Below are 27173 nucleotides of genomic sequence, written 5' to 3'. Positions count from 1 at the left end.
ATACTGTCAAAGTAAAAATGTGTACAGTTGAGAAGGAGGCCGATTATGACCGTGATGATAATGGAAATAAAGTTTCTCAAAGGATCATTATTCATTGCTAGAATTACCCGTCACTTTTCCGTCTGTCCTTCCTTCTCTCTCTCTCTCTCTCTCTTCTGTCGTCTTCTGTAAGCTGTTGAATTCTGCAGCACTTGGAGAATTTTCCAGTGCCAGTAGAATGAATAGGTGTTGCATGCATGGCGTAATGAATAATAAATCACGGTGCCTAATACATGGAGAAGTAGACCTTGAGAACAGAGGAGTGTCAAACTCCTGCTGTGACAGCTGGCAGCCCGCTCCAGTGACCGGCCTGCTTCGTTGGAGCCATCGCTTCCCGTAGCACACATTGCTAATCCATCCTCTTAAAGCGGGAGCAGCTAGCATTGCGCGGTGACATACTGCCGGTGCTGCTAACACAGGTGGTCGGACCAGTTCGATGTTAAATAAAGCATGGACAAACAGAAGGCCGTCACACGGAACAACATGGAGATAAATTGGTGAAGTTCTGCCTCTGCTCCAGCCAGAGCTGCCCCTGGACTGGGATGCTGCTAGTTCCAGTCTGTACATTCATCCAGACAGCAAAGAGATGGGCCACATCCCAGTGGATCACACCTTTCACAACGGTGTCTGTCCATGAACTTCTTTAAAATGTGCTTTTGCTGTTTTACTTCCCTTCATATCCCTGTAGGACGACAGTGGTGGGCTGCTGTCATTTCACATAAAAAGCCCCACTGATGTTCTCATGAAAACTTTTATGGGTTTTTTGTGCTGCAGTTGCGCTGTTTGTTTTAGCATTTGCATTTGTCCTCTCCCTGTTGTGTTAGTATGACTGAGTGATCTGTAGCCAGTACTCATCCATGCTCCATTCCAGCTGTCGACTTGCTACGCTCCTTTACCACATGCATGTGAAATCCATAAAGCCTCTTACAGGCCGGGAGTCAGAGTTTTAGACAAAAAGTTCATTTCTGATATCTCATTCAATCATAATGTAGACAAACGGAGCCTTGGCAGTTCATCCATCCAGTAAACCCTGGCTGATAGCACGCACATACTGATGACATTGCGTCCCTGAAAAAAAGGTGTATGCTGCGTAACAATCTGACAGGCTGTTACTAATAGACTCTGGTAATTGCTGAGTGATGTTAACGATATGTTGATGAACGCAGTGGGGCTTGCCTGGTTAAATTAATGTTAAATAAGATAAATCAAAAATTTAAATAGCTTTGATGAACCAAATGTCAGACAAACAAAGCTGATAAAAGCAGCAAAGCGTTTAGCAGCGAATAGTATTCTTGGTGGGTTGGTGGAGACCACAACAGAGCAAAAACGAGTTTGAACATGTGATAACAATCTGACAGGCTGTTACTGGTTTGTGCTACTATTATGTAATATTATGTGATGGTGTGCTGACATGCTAAACCAAGATGGCAGACATGCTAACTGACGTACATGCCTATCATCAGCATGTTCCCAGTGTCATTGTGTGTTTACTGATATTAACTTGTCACTCAAAGCACTGCTGTGCCTAAATTAAGTATCACAGGAATACTGGCTATCCAGTAAACCCAGCAGTGACAGTTCATTGTGTTTCTTTTCTATTCATGTGAAGGTCAAGAGTATCCAGGATGCCATTCGCGATAAGAAGAAGAGATTTAACTTCATGGGAGAGGACGTGAATCTTTGCCCGACTGTCGGCATCTTCATCACAATGAATCCCGGCTACGCTGGCAGGACTGAGCTTCCTGAGAACCTGAAGGCTCTGTTCAGGTGAGCAAAATGACTCTCAGTTCTCTCATCAGCTATCTACTGCTGACTTTTACTCATGTGATTATCCAGACAAATTTAAATTAGATACAATTTAAATGGATAGATACAATTACAAGTAAAACATTGTATCTGTCTGTGAAAAAATAATTTCGCAGTTTTTGAACTTGCCCTGTGAAAGACTTCTGACCTGAGGTGAATCTCTTGATAATTATAAACTAGAATAGGTTCTGATTCCTCATAACACTGGACAAGGCTAAAGTCACTTCACCATTGATAATGAGGTCCATGACTGAAATATCTCACTAATTATATATAATATAGATATATGATGTCGTTCTTTTACTTACTTTACTTATGTCTACATCTGCTCAATGTCATAAAGAAGCTTATTCTCTCCTCGGGACGAACTCTAGTAGTTCTGTTGATGCTTAAAAAGAGAAATGAGAAATGTCACCAGTTTCACACATCAAATTCTGTGTCTAGATATGGGAGAGTACTTACTCTGAAAGTTGTGTAAAGCCTCTCCAGAGAGAGCAGTGACAAAATCTCATAAATATCCTCAAGTGATGTCACTTGAACGTGAACATGGCAAAAAACTCTGCTGCCATGAAGTTAAAAAGTAGTGATCTTACCAGAACTCTGTCATCTGCTGCTCATCTGGATTGAGTCTCCATGTTAAGTTCATTTACGTGACAAAATAAGGATATAGTGACAGTTTTTTTTAACCAAAATACATATATTAAGAACTATTGACACTGAGGTCTGTGAAGTGTTTCAGGGCAGAAGCAGACGTCAGTTATTTCAAAACCTGGAAAAATGAAACCATGTCATTTGAGTGAACCAACCCTATAACATTTGTAGGCAGTCCTAAAGAATTTCTAATGAACCAACTATACTGTAATGAAAATCATATTGTCACCAGGACTTTCCTGTTTTTGAGAACAAATGTAGGTTATGAGTAAACTGACTATTTATTAACATACAAAAATAAATAAATGCACCAACAATTTTAACATAACTGAAAACCTCCTTATACATCTCCCTGACTGCATTCATGTTAAGCTAATTTTTACATTAAAGTCACATTTTGGACACTTTTGTCCAAAGTGACAAAATAGTTCAGTCCAAAGAGACGAAGGAGAAGCATGCAAGCAAAAGTTTTGAATTCCACATGACACTAAACCCACAAGGCTGCAGGTACATGAATCAAGGCAAGTGCAGGAATGAAAGGGAGGGAGAGCATGCCAGGTATTAGGTCCTCTCTGAAGGGACAGATTTGCTTTAATGGAAAACGCCTAAAGGAATTTGTGGGGTAAACAACATCATATTAACGCTGAGCTGTGTGGCTTGTTTAATTGTGATAGTATACAGTAGGTGTTTAAATATGACGGACTGGGTCGTGTATCAAAGTTGACATCTCTCTGTTTTTTATGCCTCTGTGCCAGCCACAGCAAGTGGCTGCAGGCATTATGTTCTCAGCTTGTCCAACTTGTTTTGCCTTGTAAAAGCATCATTTTAAGCAAATCCTTTTTAATTTGCCTCATATATTAACTGATAAAATTTGTGGGATCAAATGTCAAGGACTTTGTGTCCTCTCAAATATTGAGGCCTCTTGAATAGGATTTCTCAAGTCTGTCTTTAGGGAATTTCTTCAAATTCTACCAGTTGTCAATTAGACTCAAATATTCATTGAATTAATTTCAGTGGTCAAAAGTCACAGTGAGTGAGTCTGGAGATAAAAAGTATGTAGACTGAATCCGACTGGTTGGCGGAGGCATACAACTGCAGGGCAGTAATTGTAGTTGTGTGTGTGTGTTGTCAAAATGACGTAAAATGACCATGAGTTAATGCGCATATTAGGTTAAATGATGCACCGTGGATGACAAAAAGATTTATTTGTCCAGAATTATGATTATGAACAAGAACTGAGCTCATTTGAATGTGTTCTCTCCACGTCTCCACAGACCTTGTGCCATGGTGGTGCCAGACTTCGAGCTGATCTGTGAAATCATGCTGGTGGCTGAGGGCTTTCTTGACGCCCGGGTCCTGGCCAGGAAGTTCATCACGCTCTACACACTGTGTAAAGAGCTGTTGTCCAAACAGGTACTGTCTGATCTCTTCAATGTTACACATCTGATCTGGTTAAAGAAGACCCACATCTATTTCCACTTCAAAGCCTGACAACTGACACAATGCTCTTTTTCAACATATTTGAGGCTTTTGATAAAGGGATGACTGAGAGGCACCACACAAGAGCTGAGTCGCTAACTTGACTGTCAGAGTGGAGTGTTACATGCATATGAATGAGAAGCTGCAGGCTGGTGATGTTGTTCCATCTAGAAGTGTTTTCTTTAATCCTTTCTCCCTGTCGAAAATCCACAACACTACATCTCTGGACAGCTTCAAAAAATGACTCAAGCACCACCTGTTCTCTAAGGCCTTTGGCCTCAGTTAATGCTGCACCCTGCCATTAGTGCTGTTTATTTCTTTTTAAATGTATTTTTTGGGGCTTTTTATCACCTTTAATGGATAGGAAAGAGTAGGCTTGGGATGGGGGGATAGAGAGGGAGAGTGGGGGAGGACATGCATACATGGCCGCGGGTCGGAATCGAACCCGGGCCTCGTTAGGGTGGCAATAAGGTTATGTACAGTGCTGCCTCATAGTATCAGTGGAGCGTAGATAACTTCAGATAAGCGATATAATGAGTTTGAGGAGAATTTCCTGCGACCACAGGCCTCATTTCACTCTCAAAGCACAGCGGTTCCTTTTTTAATGTTTTGTAAAGCTCTAGTTCTCCAGACATTTTTAAATATCACCGTAACAACACTTTTTAAAAACCTTTCTCAAAGTTGTTTGCTTCAGTTCCGATACAAGCTTCCATCTTTAGCAACTTAGTGGTAATGAAATCAAATGATAATGAACAGACTGCTTCTCTAAGCTCTATTCACAAGGGCTGAAACTGCAAATCGATGGCAAATGATTCAGAGAGCTACTTTCTCAAGGTAAACAACTGGTTCATAATTGTGGATTTAATATACATTCTGCTGCCTGGGCCTGTGCAGAATGACTCTGCTGTTTCCCCCGCTGGGGAAGATGTGATAAGTGATAAGTTTGGGGCCTCTACTTCCACGGCTGTGTGAGTTCTATTGTTTGGGCTGACCCACACCACTGGATGGGGGTGTGGGTGATGTGATCCTGATGTGGATGTGTAAAGTGATTTAACTGTTGGGTTGTAGGAATGTAAGGCACCTGTAAACAAAACCCGACGCTTGAGAGGAGAACATTGGGGGAGAGAGGTGGGTGGAAAAGAGGGGAGAGAAGAGAGAGCTACATTTCTGTTTGCAAAGACAGATTTTTCTTTTGGCCAGTCTGACTATGATCTATTGTCACTGTGTGTGTGTGTGTGTGTGTGTGTGTGAGTGTGTGAGTGAGTGAGTGGGTTAAGTGGGGTAAGTAGGAGCTAAGTGAATCAATGCTCGATGCACACAATTAAAAAGATTTAACTCATTTGAAATTTCAAAGAAAACAGAAAATCAATATGTAGTGGTCAGTATTAATATTGTGGCTGTGACCACAAATACATCAGTGTGTGTGTGTGAAACACTGAGAAGTGTAAAAATACGTTTGATTCATTATGAATCTGTAGCAGGTCAGTGGACATGGGCTGATTATGTGGTCCTTCAATATGGCCAGGACACATTTGTGTTCACACAGATAACAGAATGTGGCCACATGTTTTCCTAGAACACATCTGAATGGGTCTAAATGATCGAATCTCAGATGTGTCCTCAATGCGTCTGGGGTGCGTTCACACCAGAACTTGGAGCCGTCCACTTGTGATCACTCAGGATGGATGTTAATACCAGTTCTGTACGGGGTCCAATAATCATCAACAGAGGATGTTCAACTGACTGTGGTCAGAAGATTTGTGTGGAGTTAGAAACAGAACTTGACACAATCTGGGGTCAGGATTCCCTTGTCTGGCTTGAATCAATAATGAACAGATTAGAGCCTTTTGTAAAGCAATTTATCGCCTCTGACTAGCAGACACATTTTTTTGCTATTAGGCAAAGAGTGTGCACAGACTGACAAGACCTTTAATATTACACTGATATCAGAGGAGAACATTTTCATGAACTCATCTAGGTTCATGGACAGATTAACCTTTTAGAACCCCCTTGGAACAATTTGCAGTTGACTCCCTGCTGTGCATCAAGCCTTTACTGGTCAGCTGCTACATATCTGATGATTGAAGTCCTATTTAAGAAGATTCAAGCAAAAACGCCCCAGAATTTCTCTGGTAACATCTTCTCAGATGTCAATATTTGCTGCTTTTCTTAGTTCTATTAAATTCAGGCGACTACGTTTTGTTTGAAAACGTATGGAACCTTGGGGCTGCTTTTTATTTTGAATGGGCTGAAACAAAGATGTTTGGAGATGATGACGTAGATTCTCTCAACCGCTTGCTGATCGGGTCTTTTGGGTCATAACATAGCCTTTACTCATTCGTCAGGCTCCTGTACGTGAACCCCACCTGGGGGAAAACAAATGGCATCAGCCTCGGCTACCAGTGTAGAACGCAACATGAATAATCAATTACAAGCGTTGCTGACCCCGTTGTCTTTGCTAACAGCTGTTGGGCAGTTAAATTCTGCATTTTACAATGATACAACTGCTTACATGCGTAGGAGAAGAGCTATTATTCAAATATTCTGCAACCAACAACCCAATACTTCCTGCTTACACCGGACGCACATGTCCAGTGTACTTGAGTGGTCACGTGATGCATATTCATGTGTATTAGTATGGACGGGGATTCAAACTGATATGGAGCCAAAACCTTTGTGAGTGAAAAGGCCATTTTCAAACTAAATGCGTTAGTATGATTTCAGCCTCCGTGTATTTGTTTTGGACCCTTGGTGTTGGTTTTGTCATGATAAGACCACAAGATTAGGACATTCAGGGTGGATGGGTGTTTTTTAGGGTTATGCCTTGCTCTCCATCTTAACCTGGAGAGCCTCTGGACAGTCTCAGTGCATTGTTTCCACTGATGCTCTTTGATAAATTAAATGTATGATATAGAGTTTTTTTGTAAAGGTTTGGCCACCTCTGGGCAGATTCACATTTTGTAGATTTATGAAGTGAAAAGACGTCAAAACAACCCCAGCAGCAGGCAGATTCTTCAAATGTCAAAGAACGTTCACTTTTTATTTCACGAACCTTCCAAATAGAAAACAATCAAGCGTAAAAACTGATTAAAAAGTAATTGTTCCTAATTGACACTGGAGGAATTGCTTTAGGAATAACAATGTCAGCTGATAACATTTCCAGAGGGGATAAATGCTGACTCTTCAAACTTTGGGATCACTAGTTGGGATCTAATTGATGCCTATAAATCAGGGGAGGCTATGAAAAGATATCTATTGTCTGAAATGTCAATAGGAAAAGGCAATAAGAGAAACTGTGGGAGTCAAGACAAGGTGTGGATGACCAAAAAATATCTATTGCAAACAAAGGAAAAGTAAAGGCCCCATATGTCTGCAAAGTAGCTACAGGAAGGTTCAGCTGACAGAGGAATGGCCATGCATCATTCCACTGTGCAGAATCCTCAGAAGGAAGTGTATGGAGGTAAATCAGTCTCCTCAGATTTGGAAATTTTGAGGCCTATAAATTTCTAGCACCGACTTTTTTTACGTTGAAATTATGCATTTGTATTTTTTGCCACTGGATTTCAGTATTCAAATTTTCAAAGTATAATATTCAACTGCAAAAATTCAGTTGCAAAAATTCAGATTAAACATCCGGGATACCAGGAAAAGCAATCGATAGTCGAACCAAACCACATCGAACCAAACCTCCGACCAATCAGGTCATGTGTCAGTGGTCATGTGATGTCAGGTGATGCTTGCGATAATGAGAAGCGCCATACTGTCAGCTACGCTACTAGACCGGCCATTGCATCAAACCAGCATGAGGTTTGGTTGGATGTGAGACTATCGTAACGTTAAAAAAAAATTCAGTGCTAGAAATTCAAAGGCTTTAAAATTTCAAAATCTGATGAGACTGATTTACTGAAGTGACTTCATCACACACTGTTTAAGTTCCAAGTTTGTAAACTCACATCTGGATAAGCCAGACAACAAGTGGACTGATGACGTTTTTGGCCACAGATAAGATAAGATATACTTTATTGTCCCAATGGGGAAATTTGCTTTGGGCACTGTCCAGCCTGCAGTTTCACATAAAGACAGAGCCTGGGTCGCAGCAGTGCCGCACTGACGTAAAAGGTTTGTTTGGAGTAAATAAAAAAGCAGCATTTGACATAAAGAACTTCCTGTCGCGTCTCAGCCTGTTGGTGGAAACAGGGCACAGACAGAGCAAAGATTAGATTCCTCAGCAGATTCTGAATGCAAATTGTCCTCCAGAGCCGAAAGAAACAGGCTTCTAAAACAGAAAGGGGTGTGTGGATGATTAAGTACTGTTATTACTGTTCATTAACATTTAAAGGAAGGCTCATTTTTAGTGTCTGTTCGCTGAAGGGTTTGGATTTATTTCTCGTCAGTGTTTCACAGTGGTGCCTAAACTTTTGCATTCAACTGTATATGCATACATTTATGAAGTATAAAACAAAACTGATGACAGAGAAAGCTCACAGTCAAAATGTGTTATATTAGGATTATATTCTCGTTTATATGGAGACTTGGTTAAATGAACCAGTGATGAATTGAACCAAATTTGGAGTTAGTATTTGTTAAAGTGTGATGACGAGTCACGATATGTGTATTTGTGTATTCTCCTCTGCTCACCGATATTTCTCTGGTCTACCAAAGGACCACTATGACTGGGGCCTACGAGCCATTAAGTCAGTGCTGGTGGTGGCCGGCTCCCTGAAGAGAGGAGACCCCGGAAGAGCGGAGGACCAGGTGCTGATGCGAGCGCTGAGGGACTTCAACATCCCCAAGATTGTGACCGATGACATGCCAGTGTTCATGGGGCTGATCGGAGATCTGTTTCCTGCCCTGGACGTGCCCAGGAAGAGAGATCTGGACTTTGAGAAGCACGTGAAGGACTCCATCCTGGACTTGAAGTTACAGGCTGAGGACAATTTTGTACTCAAGGTAAAGTAAACACGATTCCTCGACAGCCTACTGACAGCTCTCATGCTTGTCTGCTGATGTAAAAGATGTAAAACTCACAATTGCTGCTAAACCAAGGATAAAGGCAAACTCTAGTTGTTTGAGAAGCAAACGCAAAGTCCCCAAATGGGGATTTCATCCTAAACAATTTATCAGATATTAGCTGTTGGAGTTGTAGCACTCGTTTATTCATCCATCCATTATCTATACTGCTTATCCTTTGAGGGTCGCAGATGGAGCTGGAGCCAATCCCCACTGACACTGAAAGCAGAAAATCCAAGAAAACACTGGGAGACATACTGCATTCACCATCTCCTCAAACTAACCTAAACCTAATTCTACCCACAACCCTAAAACCAAGTCTTAACTCTCAAACAGCAGTCTCTACCCATTGGAACCTCTATTTTTGTCCCCACAGTTGCACAATTCTCCATGGGTTGGTGTGTATTCAGGTTGTGGCCCAAACTAACACACACAGAGACACACACACGCATGCACAGTAGAAGGCATTATGTGTCAGAGTCACATGAACGCAGGACCAGGGGAATTAAGTGCAATCTGCCTCAGGTCAAATAGACATGGGAACCACGTAATAACAGTCCATCAATGGAGGCTGGCACTGCACCACGCCACTTAACCCTGACATTATGAGAGACAGCCACAGAAATAAACAAAGAGGAGGAGAAACAGAGGGGGAGAGAGAGAATGGCATGTCGGTCAATAACAACCATCCACACCCAGAGCCTGAACTTCTGCTGCCTTTGTTTGTATGGCCAACCTTTTGATTTCAGGGGGAGCGAGGTGAGAGAGAGAGTGCATACCTTAAAGTGTTAGCCTGTGCTAGCATTAGACCTCCCCGCATCAAAGCAGTAATCAGCCGGGGCCTTTGGGAGTGTGAAGCCGCCTGCCTGCGCCCCGGCTGAATGGATGAGGAGTAGGAGCAGCAAGGAGCCTGGTCGATGGCATTGATTGAGCTCCGCCATCTGTATGTTTGAGTGGAAGTGGGGAGGAAATCTCTCTTTCCCCCTTCCTCTCTCTGTCACTCTCTGTTACCCGCTCTGTGGTGTCGCCACACATACCTGGATTCACAGGAAATGTTACACCACTGAGTCAAGGAAAACAGGACCACGGTCAAATAATCTTTTAATAGTTAAAAACAATTATAATAATAATAAATATCCTTTAGAGCTTTTTTCCCCCAAACTTTGTAGTTAATTCCCCAAAAACTCAATTTAAATGCCTAAAAAGGATAAATGTTTTGGGGAATTTTGTTACTGGCACAGTTGCTTAAAGCTTTAAGATTACATAATGGGAATTAAAAACAAAACATGGAGGAAGAGGACGCTTACAAACCAACCTTTTGTCAATGCCCCATTCTCTATTCTCTCTTTGTGTTGTGTTAAATCTTTTAGGGAAAAAAGGAATTCAACAAAATAATATTTCTCAAAACCACTGGATGTTCTAATTTCCATAATTCAATTTAAGACACATTTACATTTAAGACTCCTACTCAATCAAAAAGTGATTACATTCTTATTTAAGAGGTCATTTGCTTATGTTGCTAGCATTTTTATTCAAATCTGCAAAGAAAAGGCTGAGTGTTCTTCCTGTGGTGAGCATCTTTCTGTGTAAAATTGGTGTAGTTCCCCTTTAGATGTGCAAACACAGAGTAATGAGGGTGCAGATATCTGTCCTTCCAGAAGAACGCTGCCATCATTTGTTGTAGTGTGTGAACAGTGTACTAAACTGCTGCACCGCAGTGCAGTGCAGCACACTACCCTGTCAGTCTGCATCGCATTATATTCACTGAAAACTAGAACATCGAGGATACAGTGGACTGAGTGCTGCAGCGTAGCAGCTCATGAAATTCTATATCGCTCTGTAAAAGGTCCAAAGACGATCCGTGTGCCGAGTCATCGGCCCTCTATGTGAGGAAGACAGAGCATTATCTAAAATGTTTCCCTGTGTTTGTTTGGTAGGTGGTGCAGCTGGAGGAGCTGCTGGCTGTGCGCCACTCTGTGTTTGTGATCGGGAACACCGGCACAGGGAAGAGTAAGGTGCTGAGGTCACTCCAGAGGACCTATCAGAACATGAAGCGCAGACCCATGTGGACCGACCTCAACCCAAAGGCTGTGACCAATGACGAGCTTTTCGGGATCATCAACCCAGCCACCAGAGAGTGGAAAGATGGTGATGGAGGAGTCATGTAGAAAAGTGTATGACAGAGTGACACGAGAACAGAGTAACCAGAGTGTGCTCTCTCTCTTCCTGCAGGCCTTTTCTCCAACATATTGCGTGACCTGTCCAATGTCACTCACAGCGGGCCTAAGTGGATCGTCCTGGATGGAGACATTGACCCAATGTGGATTGAGTCCCTCAACACAGTCATGGATGACAACAAGGTGTGAGCAAATTGAAGTGTGTGTGTGTGTGTGTGTGTGTGTGTGTGTGTGTGTGTGTGTGTGTGTGTGTGTGTGTGTGTGTGTGTGTGTGTGTGTGTGTGTGTGTGTGTGTGTGTGTGTGTGTGTGTGTGTGTGTGTGTGTGTGTGTGTGTGTGTGTGCTCGCTGAAGGTGTTCCAAGCTACAGTTGCCTTTGTCTTGGAGGGTAGTTTGGCTGGAATTGTGAATGTATACCATTCATCATGTCCTTGGCTGCTTGGCGTGAACCCACACATTCACCCTCTTCACTGTCTGCTGTAAATGAGCAGACAGATATGAACAGGAGATTGTCGCTGACTCATCCCTGACGCAAGAGTGAGTTTGACGATTTGTACTCGCTAGAACTGAGAATAAACACCAGTGTGTTCTTATTCCACCAAAGTCTGTCTGTGGAACGCATATCTCACGACTTTACACTTGATATGTGTCTTAGCGGCCCACGGAAGTGCTATGTGAAATTTGGTGTGATTTGGACGTGTGACGCATTCAATATTATTCAAATTCGAATAAACAGGCGACCAGCGATCTGTAGCAATCAGTGGGGGAGGGGCAGCGTGTCTTCAGTCTGTGGACAGAGTTGAACGTGTCTTCTTTTACGTTCTCAGATAGAAATCGTTACAGATCATTTTGATTATTTGTCACAGACATTCAGGGATGCTGCCCTCCGTCATGGCAACAACATTCATAGAATCCCTTTCCCTTTTGGAATTTCTCTTCACTGTAAAAGCACAAAGTTAATTTTGTTGCTGCAATGTTTTATATCGAGCTGGATTGCAGAGCTTTTATCTTGAAATGTTGTGAACTTCGGTCTGGAGATTGTGTCGGTTGCAAGCAAACCTCTGAAAAAGCCAATGTGCAATATATAAATAAACAACACCAGTTAAGTAAATAATTCAAAGCTATATATAAACCACACATGAACAATAATAAAGCAGATCATATGCAGGATTCTAACTTTAGTCTGCACCATAGACTGTTTATAAAAAGCTCTCCACACAACCTCCAGCACACTGTTTGTAGAGGAAGCACAAAAAGGAGCACATTCCCTCTCAGTGATATCTTCATACACTGTGTCTGGTTCTGTTAGGTGCTGACTCTGGCCAGTAACGAGCGGATCCCTCTCAACCCCACCATGAGGCTGGTGTTCGAGATCAGCCACCTCCGCACTGCTACTCCTGCCACGGTGTCCAGAGCAGGTACTTCTTGCTTTTCTTCTTTCATTGCTCTTTGTGCTCCGTATCGAAAAGGTCGTTTCAAACAATCAATCAAACCTTAGTGCAGTTCAAAGTGCTTCACAATTGGTGATAAGCCAAGACAAAACAAATACAAATGCTAACAATGAAATTCCATAAAATACATTTCAAAAGTTATAAAAGCAATAAACAATAAAAAAGTACAATGTACGCCACCAGTGGACAGGGCGGTGTGTACCCCAACTTAATTAACATGTTTTGGACAATAAGTAGTACTATTGATCATTATTATTATTATTATTGGTGAGGGTAATGATGATAATTGTAATCATTATTATAAATAACATCGGTAGCAACAAGATAAGGAAAAGTACCGATACACTTTTTCTATTTATATTTTAATGTATTTATTTTTCAATTTCTTTATTTACTTTTTCTCCAAGGTGATAAAGATGATCATAATTATATTAATTATTATTATTATTAATATTATTATTATTGTGCTGTTTATTGTACGTATAATGATAATAATATCTTGTTTCTTGTCTTGCAAAGTTAAATAAAAGATATACAATATAACAGTAGAAAGAAAAGTCAATAAAATGGGATAAGCAAAACAAATCCCAAGAATATTAACAAAAAGCAAAGATATCATAAAATAATGTCTAAAAACCATACTTAGGCTAAAATGATAGGTTTTAAGCTTGTTTTTTAAATGCGTTTAAATCCTCAGGTAGACTGGTCCAGCAGCTTAGAACATACATGCTAAAAGCTGCCTCACCTAAGCTTCTTGTCTTATTCTGTGGAACTGATTTGTACTGAGGACCTGAGCATCCATACATTCATACCCTGCTGGTGCAAGAGCACAAAGGGCCTTAAAAACAAGTAAAAGTATCTTAAAATCAATACGGAAGCTGACAGGCAACCAGTGTGAGGACTGTAGTTCAGGAGTGATGTGATGTCTTTCTCTGGTCCAGGTCAGCACTCCAGCTGCAGAGTTCTGCAACAGCTGTAGCTCAGTTATGATAGTTTTGATCAGACCAGATAGTCAGGGATTGCAGTATTCACGCCCCCTTGAAATTAAAGTGAGCATCAGCTTCTCTGCGTCATTCGGAGACCTCAGAGCTGCAATAATCGTAATAAATAAAATGACTGAACCTAATGTGAAAGGAATTGCCGTTCATCAATTAAGGAATGATTGCCTTTCTAATGAAGCATGGAGTAAACTAGAAAGTTGCCCGGAACAAATAATCACAACATCAAATAAATGTTGACTTTTAGTTTGTCTCTCAAATGAAATTGAAACCGATGACAATTGAGTAATCACTGAAAAAGATATATATATATATATATTTAAGATATAAAATATCAAACATTCCCAAATTTGTTATTTTTGAGTTTTTGTTTGGTTTCATATCATTGTATGTAAATATAATATAAGAATAACTCTTTAATAATCTGGAAAATTACAACAAGCTCCGGTATCTCTTTTGTAATTATTGTAATTTTTAAGTGATTAATGGATTTAACTGATGGATTACTGGTTAATGAGCATATTAATTAGTCCAATGCGTAAGTTTTACAACACAATTTAGGATATGAATCTAATAAAATGATGCAGAAGATGTCATTTGTTCAAACTTCTTAAGACAGCCCTCTTCACTGGTGCATATCCCTAAACATGGTTAGAACAAAGTCTCAGATCACCTGAGACCAAGTAGCATGCCAACATTTATCCATATGCATACGATCTGCTTTGGACAATGTAAAATGCCTTAATGAATAGAAACCAAACAGAAAAATAAAGTTAGATACATTAACATAACACATCATTATTTCTATCAATTATATAATTGACATGTCTAAATCAAATCACAACACAGAACATGTAGAGAGATGTTATGCATTTGCCCATTTACATGTTTTGCATACATACTTTATAACGTACAAATTGTCAATGTGTCCTTTGATTTTTTTATTTCTTTGTTTGAACTGTTTTGATTAAATATTGTTAGCTGCCAGGAATATCCTGCTGTGTACATTACATTTGGTAGAATCATGGAGGTGCCACTACTTAGAGTACTTGCATGGAGCCTGGGAGGCCCAACAACATATTTGTACCTGTGTGTTCTCTCCAGGCATCCTGTACATAAACCCAGCAGACCTTGGCTGGAACCCCCCCGTATCCAGCTGGATTGACAAGAGGCCGGTCGAATCAGAGAAGGCCAACCTGACCATACTGTTCGACAAGTACCTTCCCTCTTGCCTGGACGTCCTCAGAACGAGGTAAGCAGCTCCTCAGCCGCTCTGTGTCACTGTGAACATCATGCTCACAGACACGTCCAGTTGACGCAGGATGTTGGGGTGCGACATGTCTTGGGGGAGGGACTGTGCAGAGGTGGGCGGTTTGGACAGGAGCAAACCGGGAGTGACTCAGAAGAACTGGATGCTGTTCTGCATCCTCTTCTGCTGCACAGGACCACCGCCTCCTCCAACACCTCTGTCACCACTGCTGTTGGAGCTGAGACAGAAAAACAGGAAGCAGAGGAGGAATAGTTTGTCCTCTATGAGAGGCCAAAACCTGAAAATGCACCACTACGCCACAGCTTATAAATGTGTCATCCAGTTTCTTGGAATAAACACAATTGCCTTATTTTTTCTGTTAAATATTTAAGTGAAAACATAATTGAACCTTTTTGTTTAACTCTTTTAGCACAGTACCTCTTATTCTGACCCAATGAGCCTCACAGCACGAGTCAGTGGTAATACTTGAATATGGTGATGTAATGTGTTTGTCTTTGCTCAGGTTCAAGAAAATCATCCCTATCCCTGAGCAGAGTATGGTCCAGATGCTGTGCTACTTGCTGGAGTGTCTGCTGACTCCTGAAAACACCCCACCAGACTGTGCCAAGGAACTTTCTAGCTCTATTTTGTCTTTGCTGCGGTCTGGGCCTTTGGGGGAGCCATGTTCCAGGACCAGGTACTGTGTGGGCCTCTGGCCATGTGAGGCACTTGCTAAGTGGTTGCATAAACAGGAGGAAGAATGGGGTATAAGTGAAACAGCTGAATGATTTCCCGCTCTCCTCATAACTCCTTCCTGAGTTTTTGCACTTGCATTATGGGTATTCCTCAGTATTATTTAAGCCTCGATGACTCTTATGCAACTCAACTTTGTGTCTCTATTCATGAAAAGTAATTTGAAAATTATTCAGAGTTGAAGAAATGACAGGCTTTTTAAATAGAGAGGAGTGATCTCTGAAAATGTAGTCGACTCCGTTCCTGCTCAACAACACACAGGCTGCCTGAATTTAAATAAGAGGAGAGCCACGCAGTAGCAAGCAGTTGCTAAGCAATCCAGTTAGCGCTGTACAGTAAGTGCGTCCGTCTAAGTTATGGGATAAAACCGCTCTCCCCTTGGTGCAAATGTACTCCACTTTATTTTCCCATCACAAATGCATTTAAATGCTAAGTGGTTTTATTGACTGGAGAGTTGGTAGTGAAAAGAGGAGACAGGTACCAAGAGGTGGGGGGGTAGAGAGGAGGGCGAGGAGCTGCCAGGCAGCAGGTGATCAGGCTACTTCACTGTCTGAATCGGACAGACGGATAGATGGGCCTGCCACCTCTCATTTTCTACCCTTCACCTGCTGCAGCTGCGTCTCTATGTTGCTGCTGTTTATTTGTCCTCCGCTTCATATGCACACCAATGCAGCCGAAAGGCCCAGATCCATAGCTCCTGTATGGAGGAGAAAAAAAGCAGAAAGGAAGTGATTGTGGAGTATTGACCCTCTGTGTCTCTGCGTGTGTGCTCTGTGTGAATAGCTGGTCGACTACAGAGTGGAGTTCAGCAAGTGGTGGGTGACTGAGTTCAAAACCATCAAGTTCCCGTCCCATGGAACTGTGTTGGATTACTACATCGACCCCGAGAGCAAGAAGTTTGAACCCTGGTCCAAAATGGTGCCCACGTTTGAGATGGACGCAGATACACCACTTCAGGTACAACAGCTTGTTTTTATCAGGATTTTACATCCAGTCTCATCTAGTGGATTACATCATATACATATCATCATGGAGTCAATTAGTCAACTGACAGAAGTTAATCAACTATTGATTAACAGGTTCTATCTGCATCAGTTAATATTTCTGAATGAACAGGGTTCAGTTTCCTGCTGCTGCTGTATTCAATGATACAGCTCTGATAAATCTACTACAAGGTACCTGGCTCCAAATGAATGCTAACACTATAATCTTCTGCGGCAGCTGGATGTGTAAATAGTTTGCACATCATTTAACCAACTTTGCGTGACCATAATATGTCCGACATGATTTTTAGCTTCATGTGGGGTCTTTGTCCCATATGATTAAAAAAAGAACCAAAGATTATCGCAGCTTTAATTCAAAACCCAACCCACTGATACATTAGCATCAATATTATTTCTTTCTTTCTTTATCACAGGTATCAGCTTCTATATCGGTATTATCTGCAATAACAATAAATGACTGTAGATATTGTTTGAGGTCATTGTCCACCAGGAAACTCTGTCAACTTTATGACTATAAAACTTGATTACTATAATAAACTATACAATGTCACACTCGGTACCTATTTTGGTCACTCAAAACTTTATAACCAAACAGGTTTAGTTTTGAACAGTATTATCAGATTTTTTTCAAACATCTGTACTTGTATTGGCCATAACAGTATTTGTCTAGTATCCCTTTCTGGTTCTAGTGCTCTTTATCTTTTACATAATTGTTAATTGGATATTTGAGGAATGTTTCTGTCACATCAAGGAAATCCAGTAACATCTAATAGGCATTCTCCACTTTTCACAGTTTACAGAAAAAAGTTTTAACACTCAGATTGATCGATAATTACAATAGACATTACTTGTATCCCTATTGGATTAGGTGATTGTTCAAATATGTGTGTTTGTGTGTGTGTTTCCCATGTGCAGGCATGCTTGGTCCACACGACAGAGACCATTCGAGTCCGTTACTTCATGGACCGCCTCCTGGAGCACCGTCGGCCCGTCATGTTGGTGGGGAATGCTGGGACCGGGAAGTCTGTTCTGGTTGGGGACAAACTGGGATCGTTGGACGCAGAGAAATACATGATCAAAAATGCGCCCTTCAACTACTACACTACATCTGCTATGCTCCAAGGTAATAACCCTGCATTTACATAAGCCTTTATACAACGGATACAGAAAATATTAACGTCTTATTGATTTACCTTCGAAAACAGTGTTTAGTGCTGCATGTGTTAGACTTCATTTAAGCATTTCATAATACTGCTGTAGTAATGCTGTCAGGGGTTAGGGTTAGGGTCAGGCTAACCCTAACCCTGTAGTTAAATTGTGATTTTCCATGTGAATAATAGGCCTTTAAAGGTAAAACTATGTACCTTTGAAGACTGTTTTTTATTCTGTCTAACGCATCAAACATCTCATGACTCCATAGCTTCATATTCAGGGGTGGGTATCATTTGGGTTTTTACTTATACTGGTGGGTAACAGTACCAGTGCATTACTGGTGCCAGAACTAATACTTATTTCTTAAAAGAGAAAGACCGGAAACAATGCAAATGGCTTTTTCATTGCTAAAATAAATTGGAGGTTGAAACTACTTCAGCAACTATTTCAGTACAGAACTCAGGCACTGAAATGAAGCACCAAAATCTGCGTTGTGATTCGGTCTGGTGGATCCCGGACCCTATTCATACTGGGATCCTTTTGAGGGTCCTCCTATGTACTCTTCCAGTTATGTGTCAATACTGACCCCCAACTCTTTACCTCAACCACTCCACAAATATTGTTTATTCTCAGTTCTCACTCTTTCTTCCCCTCACCTCTGCTCCATCACTCCTCTCCCACACAGCGGTGCTGGAAAAGCCCCTGGAGAAGAAAGCAGGGCGTAACTACGGACCTCCAGGCAGCAGAAGGCTCATCTACTTCATAGATGACATGAATATGCCTGAGGTGGACGAATATGGCACCGTGCAGCCTCACACAATCATACGCCAACATATGGACTATAATCACTGGTAAGGCGATGACATTATACTGCAGCTATGACACATATCCTGTAAGTATCAGTAAACATGAGTACGTTTCATTTTAAAAGAGGAATATTATGTCTCGACCGTCTTCCTGGGTGGAAGCGGTGGAACTGTTCCAGGCTGTAATTGCTTAAATGATGGACACTTTCAGACATTTTCTCCATGTATTAACACAGAAGAGGATCATTCAGATAATGGAGTGCCAGCAGCTGATAGGTGTAATACCCTAATAATTCAAATGAACAGCCTTCCTGCTGAAAACGCTTCCCCTTTAGTATTCAGACAGATCCCCGCTTCAGTATCAATGGGCTACAACTTCTATAAGAGTCAAAAGTCAAATGTGAGAGCAGCAGTTGTATGATTCCCCTTTAAAGGATTTTGTTGCTCATCTCTCTGACACAGTGAGGCCATTCTGAACATGGTTCCACTGCGTCAGACACAAGCTGACTGGCTTAGACACAGTCAGCCCATTAGAGATATGCTGGGAGGATTTCAGGTATGAAATTGAGAGGAAGGAGGATGCTACTGAGCCACGCCAGCTCAAGTGGGAGCTGAGGCATCCACATCGGCATAAGTGTGGGGAAGGTGCTTGTGTGTGTGGGAGCTAGGGTGTGTGTTTTCTGTGCATTTCGAGACTGTTAAATAATGATGTTTTTTTGTGTGTGTGTACTCTCAGGTATGACCGTACTAAACTGCTTTTGAAGGAAATAAACAACGTTCAATACGTGTCCTGCATGAACCCCACAGCTGGCAGCTTCACCATCAATCCACGACTGCAGGTACACCCCCAACTCCCTTTACTTAATGCTGCAAACACTCACAGGTTGAGGAACAACATGTTTACTGTTGCCTTGTTTGTGCTGTATCTCCATCAACAGCGGCACTTCTCAGTCTTTGCCCTGTCATTTCCCGGACCCGAGGCCCTGAGCACCATCTACACCTCCATCCTGTCTCATCACCTGAAAGGACCGGGCTTCACCGCCGTCCTGCAGAAGAGCTGCCCCACCCTGGTCCAGTTAGCCCTGGCCCTGCACCAGAGCATCTCCTGCACCTTCCTGCCCACCGCAGTCAAGTTCCACTACATCTTCAACCTGAGAGATCTGTCCAACATCTTCCAGGTGACACATAGATAGAAAATGTTTGAGAAGGATTTCTCCACATAGACGTTCTTTGAGGAAAAGGAACAACCTCAGGTTAATCTTTTCACAATGAAAAGTCAGGAGTTGCCTGGGAGTTGTGTGCTTCTTCACTTCACTCCCTTTTCCATTTTAAACACGGAGTGAGGTGGTTTGCTGCAGTTCTCTCTCTGTTTCTATGGCTCTGCCTCCCATGTGGAAAGAGTCAGGCTTCTGTCACTAATTTCTCATCTAAATGATTATTGATTTAAGAGCCGAGTCTGAAAGCTAGAAATAAGTCTGAGATAAGTGCAACAGAAAATAGAATGGATTTGCACTTCCACGGGTTTTAGTGATGATTTAATGTATTTAAATGAATATAATATCAGAGCAGGGAGGCTGTCAAGGGAGAAGCTTTTGGGGCAATAATTCAGTCAGAATCCTCCACGGTTTCATGGAGGGCAGGCTCTCTCATTTAACACACTCCGTTGCAATAATTAATGCTTTAAGCCACTCAGCTATAGAAAACTTCATTTGTCATAATTCCATCTCGGAGTTTACAAAGGCAGCTCTGGGCTTTCACTATATAATGTGTTATCTACTACCGCAGATGTAATAAAAATGATGTTTTATGTGCACTTGTTAAAAACTGCACTAATCGATATTTTTTATGTTAACAATAGATAAAATGAATGTATCATGTTAAAAGAGTTGTTTATAGTTTGGACTCACAAGCACTGCAAGGCAGGTCATTAAAAGGTGAAGACAAGCAACTAAATCCAAAAAGAGGAGCACCAGGCAAGGAGCTTTTTCAGGCTGCTCTGAACCACAGCATTCTAGAATTTGCTAATTAGGATTCATATTGGTATTTGGTCATAAAGAAAAATGTTGGAAAAGTTAAAACTTTGACCTGATGATTGTGCTGAAGGAAAAATTCTCTTTACATGGACAACAATATTCTGATATTAACCCCATTAAGACAATGTCTAAGACACTGCCATGTAAACAGCATTTTCAGGCTATGCACTTTGGCATAAGAATGTCAATGGGAATATGAATTGAATATTCTATTAGCAACTCATGTAAACGCCATAATCGAAATAATGTCTTATTCAAAATAGGGTCAATAGTGGGAATATTGGTGTCCATGTAAACGTAGTCAGTGTTGGACCAATCGAAATCGACGCAGCAGAAACAGTAAAGAGTCCGTTTTATTATCTATTTTATACACATACTTCTTCTTCCCCGTTAAAACCTGGAAACTCACAAGCCCTGTGTAGAATCTATACTGAACGGATAGTCAGCATTACGCTATTAACCTGCTTTTACACTGAAACATTGAGATGTATGAAACTGTGCACAGGCAGGATTCCACAATATTATTTTTGTGCTTCCCAGCAAATGTGAAATTGAGAAATACAATTCAATCTTTCCACACCCTAAGTTTTATATGCTAATGAGTTCAAATTTGTCCCTATCACTTCTGGAGAAAGCACACGTTAAGTGAGCCAATTAAAAGAGGGCAATCAGGCTACTCATTAAAAGAACTGATTAAAAAAATACATTTAAAAGCCTTCTTTCCGGGGTCCTCTGGAAGTCCGGGCACTATTAGTTGTTTTATGCTGTGCCTATGTGCCACATTGTGCAGGACACCGCATGGTAGCACAGTGCAGCAAAGCTTTTCAGCATTAAACTGGTCCGGTCATGGCAGCGCCACCGACTCTGGAGCCTTCTCACCGACTGACTGAGCAAAGGAATAGAGGTCATTGTACCTCTACTCTTGGTCAGCCTAGGAGTTGGCAAAGGGTTTAGTAGCCATGTAAAACACATAACTTCAGACTTTGCATATGTTTGGCCTTGTAAAGTCATTGTTACTATTGTACACATCCCAGAATCAGCACAACCTACATATATATACCACTCGATCAAGATTTCTGTACACTATGATATGGGATATTAGATCCTTAAAAAGAAACAATTCTTTTAAAACAACCCTGTCAAATTTAACATCAATACAATAACTCAACACAGAAAGTTGGAATGTGCTAGAAGTGATTTAAAGTTTCGAGCTTCTTTTGGCAGTTTTTTCTTCCACCAACTATTTTTTTCCCCGCCTGCATATCCCTTAAACATTTTATTATAGCATTACCCCATTATCGGGTATTCTTCTTGTACCATGCACTGTCTCTTGATTCAAACAGACAGTAGTATTTGGTTTTTTTGCATATTAACCTCCTCCATGCACTATTTTGTATTCACTTACAGATGGAATGCAGCAATGCACCAGACAAAATCTTTTCCATCACTGTGCGTTAGTTTATGAATGGAAATAAATTACTGACACAGACATACTGTATTAGTAATGATGCTCTAAAGACACATTTTTAGGCTTCTGGTTCCTACATTACCCACAATGCAACGTGATTGCTGACAGTTTGGTCAGAGATTAGGGTGTGTTGTGCTAGTAGAAAGACAAACTCCTGTACAATAGGAAAGTAGTCAATTGGCATTTTTTATCAGGTTTGCCCACATTAAAAAAACCTGTGTACACCTATATACCTGCATCATGATGAAAAAGAGGTTAAAGTGAGTGAAGTTACTGTTTGAATAATGAGAATAAAGAACTTGCGATAGAAGTTCAAACTCTGCATAGTTTTACAAGTCTCTGAATAATGTGGGACTGATGGTCAGACTGAACGTTTTCTACAGTTTAAAAGGAGGGATTCAGACGGTGTGAGACCATCCAACAAGAACTTTGTTTTCACCAGAGTCTTTCCTTTATGACGACTGGGTTTTGGCCTTTATAATGAGCTGCTCTGTACCAGGTTTAGGACTCCTGCACTTTGAGATTAAGCATAATTACCCCCCCAAAGCGCAAGCCCCGATGACCCCGAGACTTACCTTTCAGAACTTTGATCACACAAAACACTGCCTTGGAGCAGCCGGGGGAGAGTTTAGCCACACTATGGCTCTGTGAGGCCAGCGTTAGAAGAGACCTTTCTGCCCGTTTGTCAAAGTCACAGTCTGCACAGTGCAACTGGATATCCAATGACCACTCAGAGGAAACAGTGGGAAAGTTTTTCGTCGCTGTTCCTCTCGAGAGTTTGTAAAGGACGTCAGAAAGGGACTCCTGGAGCTCGTTTGAAGTTTTCCTGTCTAACTCTTTCTGCCCGACATCTCCTGGCACGGCGGGTGGAGGTGAGCAGCCTTGCAGCTCACAGATCTGTCACCGCTGTAATTCCCCCACCACACCTCTGCGCTTTAACAACATCAGAAGTTGGAAAGTATCTGTACAAACGCTTCCTTTAATTCCGAGCACAAGGCCTAATTGTCACTCAGCATCTTCTGGCTTGAGGTTTCAGATGTTTACCTCAGCGGAAATAATTGGGGGACTCTTTGTGATTCACTTTGTTTTTCAAAACTTTGGAACTGGGAGATGTAGCCAGAGGTAACCGTCTCGTTATGATCATCTCTAATGAGGCAGAGAGATGAGCTCAGAGACTCTGTGTGTTGAAAAGGTGTTTTTTAAAAGTGACAAGAGAAGCTGGTCCAGACAACGCTCAAGGATGCATCTTTATGAAAATATTGCTTATGTTATTTGCTGACAAAATTCTCAGGTTAGGGCTTTTATGTTGAAATATGAGTGGAGCTAAATTATCCTCCTCCTGTTTTTCAGCACTGTTTCCCACTTTGTCCCTGAGCACTTACTTTCTCACTGGGTCTTTCTGCTTCAGACTGTCTCCATGAAACACTGGGGCGAACACCCTGTGGATGTTAAATTAGACAAACTATAAGTCAAGTACTGTAGCCAAATTCCGCTATAAGGGCAAGACAAACAATTTCACATCCGACCGGGAGCATTGTCAAAGAGCTCTGTTTGCCAGTGTTCATTCTCTGCCATGACCAGCAGGCAATTTCTGCCGGCCTGTCTTCTCCACGTCAACCTAAATGAGCTCCTTGAAGCTCCAGAGTCAAGTGAGAAGACGGGGGGAGATGGACAGAGTAAAAGAGGAGGACAGAGACAAGGCAAAGAGAGAGAAAGAGAGTACATGAGACTCACGTTGCAGAGAGACTCTGAAGCTGAACTGTACTGACTGCACAATATGTCTGTATGATGTTTCGTGGAGAGTCAGCTGGGTGCATTAGTTAGGGGGGAAGTAGTGTTTGGGGCTCAGAGCAGCTGTCAGGCTACAGGGAAAGCGTGCACACTGCAGACTGCCTGACAGACAGACAGATACATGCCGGCACACAGAGCTCTCTAATCCCTCTCATCTGAGTTGAACAAAGCGATGAAGAATCAGGGACAGAAAGTCAGCTGGATAGAAGGAAAACAAAGTTCTCAGTGTGTTAGCGCTTTGCTGTTTGTTTGATTGGTACGATGCACAGCTATAGACTCGAGTATGACGGCCATGAGGAGTTGCCATATGGTGTTTTGTTTTGCTCAGGCACACTTTTACACAGAAATAATGCACAGTGTCATGATTGACACCATTAAGCAATGAAATGGAGTAGAAAAGGAGATGAATTCAAAGTCAAAGGATTAGTTCATTCGCACATACGTGGAAAAAAAAACATCTTGACTTTTGTAGATCTAGAGAAGTGGCGATAATTCTGGCTCAGTACACATGCACACAAATAAACACACAGCACACCCCCTATCTGCACCATTACACAGTGGATCTAGCAGCCAATTGTCACCTTCAGTGGGCTCAGATATGAAGGCAGATCAGATTCAGCTGGCTTTACCCCCAGAGAGGATTCTGTTGATTAGAATAAGTTCTGGGGCTGGAAACACACAACATCTGTTTGCCCAGCTCAGCCTCCTGGGGGACAATGTGCAGAGGGAAACAAGTTCCCGGGCGCCCCTTCGTCCTCTTCCTCGTCCTCTACCACACCTGTTATGTGAGGTGCCTAGAGGTGCACCGTCCATTCTGCTCGGCTTGGTGGGAACGGCCGTGTGGGAAACATATACATCATACAAGCCTCCAGTGGAGACATGTTAATCATCAATCATCCACTAAACACTCATCTGCTCAGTGTATTGATTCCCTGTTTGGATTTCTGTTGTTTTCAATGAGGATGAGTAGTAGTAGTAGTAATCTGTCTGGATATGGGGTCCCACAGGGTCTTAGCCACGTCATTCTCAACCACCTTTGGAGGGTTTTTTTTCCATTTTGACCTTGGGACCTCCAGCCCATGCTTGGCACAGATGCAATCATGGTTATTGTGTTCCATGTATGCCGTCCTTGCCTGCATCTCACACTCTGCTGTTATGTGCTGGACTGTGTCAGGGGCATCTTTGCACGTCCTGCACCTGGGATCCTGTCTGGTGTGGTAGACCCTGGCCCCTGAAAGCTCACTAAACATAAACATGTTAGCAATGTTGTCATTGTGTGCATATTAGCATACTGATGTTGGCACTTAGGCCAATGTGTTTCTGTGACAGAACAGCAGCCTCACCCAGCTATTGTGGCTGTTGTCTAGTCCATGAGTCATTCACTTTTCTTCATGCAACACACACTGTAATTTACTCTATAGTGAGCAGTAAATCCACATTACAAACACTGATGAATCATCATAAGCTGTTATTGATATTTTTGAAAGTAAAATAGTGTAAATGCCATTGATGCTACGTTTTCATGATAATGGGACTTTTTTCAGAGCCTTACATCAGCATCAAATTCACATGTGCAATCACAAATGCAGAATCTGGACACTCAAAAAATAGCAGACTTCAAATATATAGTAAAAAGGGAGTCATTTCCAGACATGCTCGAAGACTGAACATAAATAAACCCTCTTTGAAAGCACTGCAGCCACATGCAACCCCATTCCTTGATTTTTCATAATTCATTTCTTCCATCCAACACCTGCCCACAGAACTTGTAACCACATGCGGCAACCCTTCTGAGACAGAGAGATGAAAGGAAAGCACTGCCGTTATTTTCTGAGTTTCTCTGACTAACAGCTTGCCCACTCAATATCCATTGATTTACCCGGAGTGACTGAGCTGTATTTCCCTCCTCCTTGTAGTGTAAATGGGCCAAATCAGCCTCTGGAATGAAACTCTAAGCTTTGCTCTCCCCCCATCTCTGCCCAGGGCATTCTCTTCTGTACCAGCGAGTGTCTGAAAGCCCCTCCGGACCTGCTGAAAATCTACCTGCACGAGAGCAACCGGGTCTACAGAGACAAGCTGGTGGAGGAGCATGACTTCGAGGTCTTTGATAAGCTGCAGGTGGACACAGTGAAAAAGTTCTACGAGGTAAGAGTTTTGTACAAAGTTCAGCCGGGGAAGACAAGAAGGAGGGAGCAGGGAGAGGAGGTGGAGGAAATCATTAGGCTGCCTGCTCTGTGTCTGGACCTCGACATCAGTGGTCAACACAGCGAGGAGACGGAGCAGAGGAGAAAAGAAAGAATGTGTTTTAGTGTGGGAGGTGGGCTGATGGGACGGAGGGCCAGAAAAGGGTTAGTGAGAATATTAATCAGTATGGTATGGGGGCCTGGCTGTCAGGGTCTGTGCTGTCAACCCAGCAAATTGGAAAACATTTTAATGGTTTTCTGTCCACTGCTCCCCTCACTACCGTCTCTGGCTCTATTGCATGCACACTAGTCATGCCACAATGAAGAGCCTGACAAGTCCATGTGGACAGACACCCACAGAAATAGAAGGAGGAGAAAAATAATCCTACCCACTCTAGAATATATTATTTAAAGCTCACACCTTCGGCAAACTTATGACAATTTGTGCCACAGAACAGTATGAAGCATGTTTTTTGGCTATTTTTACACACAAACAAGAATATCTTTAAAGACCATAGAGCTGTAAGAACGTGCTCCTATGAAAATGAAGACTGCAACAGACCATGAATTATATGTGAATCTGTACAAAAATGCCTCATTCATCAGACCTACTGCAGCTCTACGCCAGTGAAAGTTTACAGAGGGAGCAAGCATCCTTTAGGGACACACAAAATCTCTCCAGTGAAATAATTTGTGGCCTGATAGTTGCCCGGGTGAAAATGAACTAGGTCACCCTGTGCGCAGCTGTGATATTCAGCTGTGTCCCTGTCCAGACTGTTTAAGCTTAACACTAATGTTATGCTGACAGGGGGTAGCATGTGTATTTGTATGTTTACCACTCCAATATGTGTGTGCTTGTGTGTGTGTCCCTCCCTCAGGACATGGACGAGACTCTGGTGGAGGCCAAGGAGATGAACCTGTACTGCCACTTTGCCAGTGGGCTGGGGGAGCCCAAGTACCTGGCTGCAGAGTCCTGGAGCAGCCTCAACAAAACCCTGCTGGAGGTGCTGGACAGCTACAATGAGGTCAATGCCACCCTAAACCTGGTGCTGTTTGAGGATGCCATGGCTCACATGTAAGTGGAAGTTTTGCAGCCCCCTCTGGGACTGTGTGGCGAGACTACAG

At 42.1% G+C, this 27173-nt stretch overlaps 1 protein-coding gene across 1 annotated transcript in view; it reads left to right on the top strand.

The window, feature by feature from the left end:
- The window catches only part of LOC118100907 (dynein axonemal heavy chain 9), a 130459-nt gene that overhangs the window by 44499 nt on the left and 58787 nt on the right, over nucleotides 1–27173 (top strand). Inside the window, 16 exon segments of the mRNA XM_047338422.1 lie at nucleotides 1649–1806; nucleotides 3771–3909; nucleotides 8638–8925; nucleotides 10923–11133; nucleotides 11218–11345; nucleotides 12470–12578; nucleotides 14714–14861; nucleotides 15382–15494; nucleotides 15497–15555; nucleotides 16395–16568; nucleotides 17531–17738; nucleotides 18453–18618; nucleotides 19310–19412; nucleotides 19512–19751; nucleotides 25849–26010; nucleotides 26927–27123. Of these exon segments, the coding sequence (XP_047194378.1) occupies nucleotides 1649–1806; nucleotides 3771–3909; nucleotides 8638–8925; nucleotides 10923–11133; nucleotides 11218–11345; nucleotides 12470–12578; nucleotides 14714–14861; nucleotides 15382–15494; nucleotides 15497–15555; nucleotides 16395–16568; nucleotides 17531–17738; nucleotides 18453–18618; nucleotides 19310–19412; nucleotides 19512–19751; nucleotides 25849–26010; nucleotides 26927–27123 (2603 nt within the window).

This window comes from Hippoglossus stenolepis, chromosome 21 (genome assembly GCF_022539355.2).
Source record: "Hippoglossus stenolepis isolate QCI-W04-F060 chromosome 21, HSTE1.2, whole genome shotgun sequence".
Taxonomy (NCBI): domain Eukaryota; kingdom Metazoa; phylum Chordata; class Actinopteri; order Pleuronectiformes; family Pleuronectidae; genus Hippoglossus; species Hippoglossus stenolepis.
The sequence above is the reverse complement of the archived record's forward strand: the minus strand, read 5'-3'. Positions and strand labels throughout refer to the sequence as shown.